The 8,905-nt window shown below is 31.8% G+C and overlaps 1 protein-coding gene and 1 non-coding gene across 3 annotated transcripts; both read right to left on the reverse strand.

The window, feature by feature from the left end:
* Positions 1–324: 324 nt before the first annotated feature.
* On the reverse strand, positions 325–3,259 carry LOC109149332. Of its 2 annotated transcripts, XM_019297061.1 has the most exons (3): positions 2,943–3,259; positions 2,674–2,862; positions 325–2,369 (listed from the first exon to the last, which is right to left on the reverse strand). In XM_019297061.1, the coding sequence occupies exon 3, from the start codon at positions 2,318–2,320 to the stop codon at positions 587–589; it is 1,734 nt and encodes a 577-aa protein (XP_019152606.1). In that variant the 5' UTR covers positions 2,321–2,369; positions 2,674–2,862; positions 2,943–3,259; the 3' UTR covers positions 325–586. The 2 variants fall into 2 exon arrangements, with proteins under 2 accessions (XP_019152606.1, XP_019152598.1); XM_019297053.1 differs by lacking the exon at positions 2,674–2,862 and having other exon boundaries at positions 2,943–3,257.
* A 3,748-nt stretch (positions 3,260–7,007) lies between these two features.
* TRNAL-UAG lies at positions 7,008–7,087 on the reverse strand. The gene has a single exon. It is a non-coding gene; the product is annotated as a tRNA-Leu (tRNA).
* Between the last annotated feature and the right edge of the window lie 1,818 nt (positions 7,088–8,905).

Consider the following 8,905-nt stretch of genomic DNA (forward strand, 5'->3'; position numbering starts at 1 on the left):
TTTATCATTTTTTAAGACGCATATGAAGTTTGAATAATGTAAGCTCAGTGGCAAGAATTACTTCACAGAAACTAATACTAAATATTTGCATATTATAACAATTATATCATTAACCATAGACACATTTGGTGCAATTCTGACCATCTGACTTCACACGCATTGATTAAGAGGAGCAGAAATGAGAAAACTCTCTAGTCTTGTAATAGATTTCCTATGCATTTATCAAAGCAGAAAGTAGTATAGCCTTCTAATAACATAGATTTACATAAACATGAAGATGAAAAGCACATAAAAAGAAAAAAAAAAAAAAAAAAAAAAAAAAAAAAAGAAAAAAAGTTATCTGCCATAGGAGTAGCTGCTCTTCTAAGTCTGCAAAGATCTTGCCATTACAAGTAACTTCTTCCGCAAGCATGGATATGATCGAGATCCTCATAACGTAATATGAATAGCGATGTTTTGCATTCAATTAACTGCTGGAACGATGCCCCTTTAGGAAACAAACAATCTTCAATACAATATACAACCTTCATCTACCAACTCAAGCAAAGCAGCAAGAGATCAGTCATCTTATGTGAGGCTGGGTCTGTTATGGACCTATATTGACTGCACTCTGAGAAATGCCCTTGTGGAGGAAATAATCATCACAGGCCCTACTACAAGAAGACTCCACGGTGTTTTTGTTATAAATTTCTTCACCAAATCGAGAAAGGTAATTCAGACCCATGAGGAGTTCAACGATTGCTGCTTCGGTCTTCGCTTGGTTTGCGAAGTAGAGGGTCTGTACAAGAAGCACATTACTCCCAGATATTGTTGTCTGCTTCTCAAAGTTCCGCTCGGAATGCCATCTAACTGTGTTATGAGCAACCGGAGATAGCCATTCTAATATCCTTCCCAGTGCCAAAGCCCAATCTGATGCTAGTGAAGGATTATAAACAGATGAAGCTAGTGTCTTGGTGAATAGCCTTAACTTTGCCCTGAGCAAGTTTCTGACACTACTAGGCAACATACTGTACAGGTCGTCTCTAGCATCAACACTGATCAAGTGAGGCGAAGCAGCCAACTTCTCAATGAGTATGATAATATTTGCATAGTGGAGAGCCAAAGCAGCATAACCAAGAGTTGATGGGGGCGCAACTAACAGCTTATGTTTCAAATTGAAAAAACACACTTTTGCTGAAGCTATGCCCCCACACAAGGCTAGTCCATTTGTATCTTTTGAGTCATCAGTATATCTTTGGTAACAGTCATTATACTTCAAAACATCACCATTTGTTGGCATGCAGCTTTCTAGAACAGGTGAATCATTACCGGCCTTCATGCACCCTCCAAAAGATGCAATAGGAGCAAGCCGTCTGGATCTCATCTGTGATGGTTTTCCACAGAGAACAGATGACTGTCGGGTAAGTAATTTCCTGTTGCTTGACTTGCTTTTATCGCTGCTAAGCCCCAGACTTGAAAATGACCTCCCTAGAGGTCCTGAATATAACCTGGACATGGTACTTTCAGATGGATAAATAGACGATTGCAAAATGGCAGAGATGGAACGGCTGCGAACAAGGGAATCAGTGCTGAAATCCTCAGAATGAGTACTTTCCTCAGTATCTCCAATCTGATTTATCCCAAAAACATACTTGATCCTCACAATTATTGTAAAAATAGATCGGAGTAAAAGCCGGACAATGTAGTCATGTGTTCTAACCCAAGGTGACATTTCTCGCAGATTCTTAACTTCCTGGCGTTGCCAGACAACCTTATGCTGAAACTCAATTAATTTCACATGACCTGAATTGGCACCAGCCTGTAGCCGTCTCAGCGTTTGCTCATGCTCTGCAAGCACCTCAAGTTCTTGAGTCAACTGCATTGTGGCTGCAACAAATCTTTCCATTTTCTTAACCTTCCTCTCCATCTTCTTCAGCCTGTATTCCCACCCACACCCATTAAGATCCATCTCAACTGGATCATCAAAAAGCTTTTCAAGATTTTGATACGTAGGATCTGTACACCTCTTTCCCAGCCTAACAACTGATTTTGCAACACACCTTACATTGTTAATTATCTCAGCTAGAGCAAGATCTATGAGGTAATCATCATCTTCAGAGACAAGCTTCTGAATACCCAGTGAAGTTGTAATTTCTTCTCTCAACCTCGCAATTTGCCTGTCACCTACCAACTGCCACAAGTTGATAACCTTAGACATCAAAGTTGCAACCTCAAATGCCAGAATACCGATTACGGACTTCTCAGGCTCCGATGCTGAGCTCTTCCGTGAAGTTCTCCAGAAATTACTAAACCATGAATCAGTCACTGATTCAGCCCCCATTGTACCAGCTTAATATAATTAAATTGAAACCTTATTGTATTTTGAAATCCTGCAAATAGAAAAACAAGAAAAAGGCACCACTAACAATGTTAAACAGTTCGAGACTGTCCTGCACAAATCACAAAATATGCTAAAGTACTTGCAATTCGAACAAAATGCAGGCTTGGATGGAGTTGGTGAGCAGGAGGGCGATGAAAATCGCTTATATTTCATTTCATTTCAAAGATAAACATCGTATCAGTAAATTGCAAGAAAATTACTAGGTAACAAAATAAAACGCAAACATTTAACTGACGTTACAAGTTTTCAGAAGCGAAAACGCCAATGAAAAATTAGCAACGCACAAATCTCACCTCCTACCACACTTTCTCCTTCTTGAATTGTAAAATTACTCCAAATTGAAACGAAAAATCAGCAAATAGATGGATAAAATCTTCAGGTTGCACTTCGAATTTGTTAAAGGCGCACAGAAACTCAGAAATCAGGGGGAAAATAATACAATGACGTCATTTTCAGCTGCTTTTTCCGAATGCATTTTCTCACTAAACAAAAAATTAAGGCAATTTGATCACAATTTCCAAACTACCACAGCTGAAAACAAAAATGAAAGACATGAACGCACCAGAAATTTGAAGAACAGTGAAGTGTCTCAGAGCTCCGAAGAAGCATTGACTGTGGAGATCCCTGGGCGAAGGCGAATAGCGTGTACACCACCGGCGTAGGTTAGCCAAAGAGCAGCAAACAATTCAGCTCCGGTAAATAGAGAAGGCGAAGGATAAGATCGAAAGCGCCGCCGGTGCAAAATAGGGGGACCGTGGGGTGTATGATTCAGTAGAATGAGGAGGACCAGTTATCGTCGAGTGGATAAAAGGAAGAAAGCTAAAGTGCGCCGTTAACTCCGAGGCGTCGGAGGAGGGGATAGATATACTCCAGCGTCCACGTCTCATTTTATGTGTGATGTGTCCCATTTATTTAACAAAATTTGACTAACATTATTTTTTTTTAATGCTACTAAGTCTATTACAATATAATATCTGTTTATAACTATTTTCTCAATCTATTGAAGCACAAAAATTCAATATCGTATTCACTGAGACTTGAATTCACAACTTCTCATATGAGAGTCCAACCTTATTTATCCATTCTCAGCACCTGCCACAACAATTGATTATAAGTATGTGAACACTGATCATTTAACTACATTTTCTACGATAAGTTATAGTGTCACGTCTCGAATTGAATATGGACTGAACTCGACCGACATCCAACAACGGATAAAATGGAATAATAAATTGGGTTTTTATGTTTTTATGTTGTTGGGGTTGACAACGATGTCGTTTTGGTGGAGCTCTTTCTCTTTGGAGTGTAGTATTTATATATTTTAAAGAAGAGTGATGGCTTTTGGGGAATTCCTGTGGGCACATCGAAAATTGTGTGCTGTCTGATTATGTTGGGGATGAGATCAATCAAATCAAATCAAATTTTAGTTTGGCATAGTAATCATAATGAGCATTGTAATTAGAGAGAGATTCTGGGAATATAATGTTAGTTCCTTGTTAGGCGAAACAACGTTGATAATAATTGATATCTCGTCTTTGTTCTCGTTGTCCAGGTGCACTGCTCCCTCAGCACACGACTTCAAATCTTCTGCACTTGTTCTGTTTAAAACGGCTAAATAAGTAAGCCAATCATTTAAGTTTTTTATTATTTAAAGAAATGCTTCATTACGCCAAGCACATTCTGTTCAAATGACATGTAATGATCTCTTTCATGTAGGAGGTCATGAGATTGAGCTTCAGCGGAGGCGTTGTTAACTCATACTACACTTGGATAGTATTATATTTTAAAGTAATTATAATCAAAATAGTTTTGTCTTGTTGAGATTTGATTTATTTATTATTATTATTTTTTACCTAGATTTTTTGTTTAAAAAATAATAATAAATAAATAAATTAGATCTAGACAAAACAAAAATACTTTGATTATAATTACTTTAAATATATTACTATGTATGTGGATTATAATAATTAAAAAAACGTAAATAAAATAAACATTTGGCAATCCCATCAGCAAAAATCTGGAGTTAACCTGTTAAAAATGATAATTGCTCTTTTTTTCCGGGTTCAATGGCTTATTTGGGAGTTATTTGAGTTCGATGGCTTAATTGCTTTTTTTCTAAATAGTACAGTGGTTTATTTGTACTTTATCCCTATTATAAATTTAGTTCCTTATGATATAGAATAATCAATGTAATCCTTTAGTTGTTTACTTATATCAGTTTCCATTTTAAAAATTGATGAACTAAATTTGTAACATATAAAACAATTGACGATCACATTTACTAAAATTAAAAATGAAGAACTGAATTGCATAATAGTAAACAGTTAAGGGACTAAAAGTGCGATTATCTCTAATAATAATAATAATAATAATAATAATAATAATAATAATAATAATAATAATAATAAATGTCTAAATCTAATAAGACCTTATAAAGTTAAGTTTATAATGGGAACTAAAAAACAAATATCGGTCCAATTGTCTGTTGAAATTAATGGTTCATATTATTTAGATTTAGTATTTTTGTATTATTATTTTTCCTACTTTACCTTATATTATATTATTTATTTACGTTTCATAAATACACACACATCCTATGAGTGTAAATTTTAGTAACAAAATATTACGTTAACTAATTATTATTCTTAACTTATTGATTTCCATAAAGAATGTCTTACGTTTGAACCGCATCACAATCATTGTTGAGCATATACTATGAATATGTTAGAGTATATTAAACAAAATACAATATAAAATTATAATAAGGTTCAAACTGGCCACTGAACGTAACTTTAAAATGCAATTAGGCCACAGAACCCAAAAAAAAAAAAAAAAAAAAAAAAAAAAAAAAAAAAAAAAAAGTGCAATTAGGCCACTAAACATTCCAAATGTATGCAATTTCACTTGATAACAAGTCACTATCCATTTCAGCATGTTACCTGCTTACGTGGCAGTTGAGTTGACATTTTTAATTATTTGTAATAATATTTTTTAAAAAAATTTAAAAAGTAAAAAAATAATAATAATAATAATATAAGGGAGAAATATTACTACCCACCCGACGTTTTTAAAAAAAAATTATTATTAAAAATGTCAACTCAGCTGCCACGTAAGCAGGTAACCTGTTGAAATGCATTTTTTTTTCGTTCGGTGGCTTAATTGCATTTTCATGTTACGTTCAGTGGTCAATTTGAACCTTATTCCTATAAAATTTAACATCAACTTTGATCAATTAATTAGTCATCACACTATATACATAGCATTCAAAGTTAAACATCAAAGATTACAAATAAGGAATCTTGAAAATCATTTTCTTGTATTTTTTAAACAAATCTACTGACTAATATCATACCAACTATAATAAGTAATTAGATATTTGATTTTAGAAAATTACAAATTAAACATTAATTTTAATTGTATATAATATATACGGACTACGGATATAATTTTAGAAGTGTTATTTTTTCATAGTATGTCATACTTATGAAATGCATCTTTGGATAATATATTTAGTTGTAAAATACTCTGTATTTAATAGTACTTTAAGTTGAAGATGAATATATATGAGTTATTTATTTAAAAAATTTAATATTCTTTTATAAGTTATAAACGGGTTGGGGATTCCCCGTCCCGGATAATTCCCGTGGGGATACGAATGAGGATGATTTTCGATTCCCCATCGGGAATAGAGACGGGGACGGGGAGTGTGGGAGAAAGTCGGGGGCGAGGGTGGGGAGTATGCCCCCGGCCTCCACCCCACTCCGTTGACATCCCTACGTATAATATTGTGAATATATTGAAAATGCTTCATTACAATCTCTTAAGTCAATAAAAAAATATAACACTTTTAGTCCCTCAATTATTGACTATTATATAATTTAGTCCATCATTTTTAAATTTAATCAATATAATTTTCTGTGTTATAAATTTAGTTCCTTGTGGTGTAAAATAATCAATTTAATCATTCAATTGTTTGCTTATATCAACTTCCGTTTCAAAAAAAAAAAAAAAAAAAAAGGGACTAAATTTATAACATGATAAAATAATTGACGATCACATATTAAATTACAAAATAGTCAACAATTAAGGGATTTAAAATACAATTATCTATGATGATGATGATGAATTATTAAATTACAAGCTTTTGTTTTGTTTTATTGATAAAACATATGATATGATTTTACTAAGTATACAATAAAATAAAAATTTCCTATTATATTTTTTAAAAATTAAAATATAGTGGATACATTTCATATTTGATGAAATTATAGCCTTTTTATTCTATATTATTGAAAAAGCATATGATACAACTTCACTAAGTATACAAAACAATAAAAAAAATTCCTACAATATATTCTCATATGAATACTTTACAATTTGATGAATAAACTAATATATGAATAATCACAACCAAAATCAATTTGAATACTCGTTAGCTTGATTTCTGGGAATTGAATATAATTGAGGAATTAAATAATAATACTAAAAACACATTTGATAGAATGGATGACTGATATCATTCACCTAATCCCACTTGAGAAAGGCATGCCAAACGCCTTCATTCTATAATAATTATATAGCGGTTGTTTCATGTTTGAGTTTGAAAGCAGGTAGAATATTTTAAAAATGACGGCTGTGGGATTTGAACCCACGCCCTTTCGGACCAGAGCCTAAATCTGGCGCCTTAGACCACTCGGCCAAACCGTCAAGTTGAGACATTTTTCTCATGAATTGATTAATAAACAAAGAAAATTGTATGTATATACTCAATTGAATTTATATGCTTGCTAAAATATTGATTTCTTTCAGGGGTTATTTTCTAGTTTCGGCTTGATTAATCAACCCAACTGAAAATTAATTCGATTAGTCAGTTAATTAAATTAATTTCACTTCAATGATAGATTTTAACTATTTTAAAATTTTGATTATTTCAAAAGCTCAATTTTCACTAAATTAAGAAAAAAAATTAGTAAAATATGAACTAATATTATATGCAAAGCACATTCCATTTTGCAAAAATTCGTACTCTTTAGCATATTGCAACGGTTTGACCTCATCACCTTTTATGTGAATTTGTACTAACTCATTAGTCATTAGTTAACTGAATTAACCAAAAAAAGACAATATTTCGATTAATTTAGAATTAGATACTTTGGTTTAGTTATTCATTTTATCAAATTTTAAAAAATGATTAATTCAATTCTACTTAAAAATTAATCGAATGAACATTTTTTTTTTATTTGTTGGGGAAATTGATTGTCCCAGTAAAACTTTATCTAAAAATATAATAAGTCTCAATCCAAATTATACCATTTATTTATGTCTGTATTTTCTATTAAATTTTTTTATTATATTATTCAATGGTAATGATGTATGTAGTAGACATAGACATGCTATTATAAGAAATATAAGTTTGATTTCATTAGATTTTAATTAAATTTTACCATAATTATATTTAGTAATTTATCATATATAAAATTTTTACTTTAATAATATTAATCATATCATAATTATTACTCAAATTATCAACTATACTGTTAATACAATATTAACTCTACAACTATAAATTAAAAATAAAAAAAAAAACAAAACATACACTGATACACACACACAATTATTTTTAAAAATTGACATTGAGTATTAATATTGGATATGTATTTTTGTGCATCGTACATATAAAATACTAGTCACAACTCACAATAATAAGTGTTTACTTCAATATTGAATCAACCATGATCGTAATGTAGTATGACTTTTAAACCAATAAATTTTTATTTGATGGATTAATTTATATAATTAGTTAAATAGTATGTCAATTGATTGATCGAGAACATAATAGTCAATCAATCATTAACCGGAGGTCTGTTTTTTTTTTTTTTTTTTAAATCACAAATTTGGGGATAGGGGATGCCCTAATAGCTAGGTTGCGTTGGTCGCCAAATGACACCGTAATAAAACACCGCAACCATTCTTGCACCGAAGTAAGTGAACGATCCACAAAAAACTCATCCAATTATCTAATCAATATACTTAGTCTATTTTCATGTTCAGTTGAGTTATCATGATTTACATTCTCCCAAATGCTCTGTCGGGTCGGGGTGTGGGGGGCCCTTAGGGTTGAGGTTCAGCCTTTTGGAAGAATATACTTAGTCTATTTAAATTGGGAAAAAAAAAGTCAAGAACTAAAATTCATATTTTTTAAATAATAGTTATACAGTTTTATTAAAAGGAGGAGGATAATAGTGTTAGAAAGTAATGTCCAATACCAAATCATATGCTTAAACACCAATCTTGCAATCATGTTAATATGCTTTTGTTATCTTTCAACCCTTTTCCGACAAAAATTAAACTTTGTTGCAGACATTGAGTCTCGAAAATCTCAGCATGCATGCAAAATAAAATACAGAACATGCAATGCATGATTAATGATTATTATCCAATCATCTCACTTAGATGTTATCTAACTATAACTATTATATATTGGAATTGTTGACCAAAATAATCCATCTGTACTTTTGTTCAAAC

Source organism: Ipomoea nil, unplaced genomic scaffold, assembly GCF_001879475.1.
Source record: "Ipomoea nil cultivar Tokyo-kokei standard unplaced genomic scaffold, Asagao_1.1 scaffold0268, whole genome shotgun sequence".
NCBI lineage: Eukaryota > Viridiplantae > Streptophyta > Magnoliopsida > Solanales > Convolvulaceae > Ipomoea > Ipomoea nil.

Excerpts from the sequence above, each read along its gene's own strand:
- LOC109149332 (XM_019297061.1), bottom strand. The coding sequence starts at position 2,320 with ATGGGGGCTGAATCAGTGACTGATTCATGGTTTAGTAATTTCTGGAGA.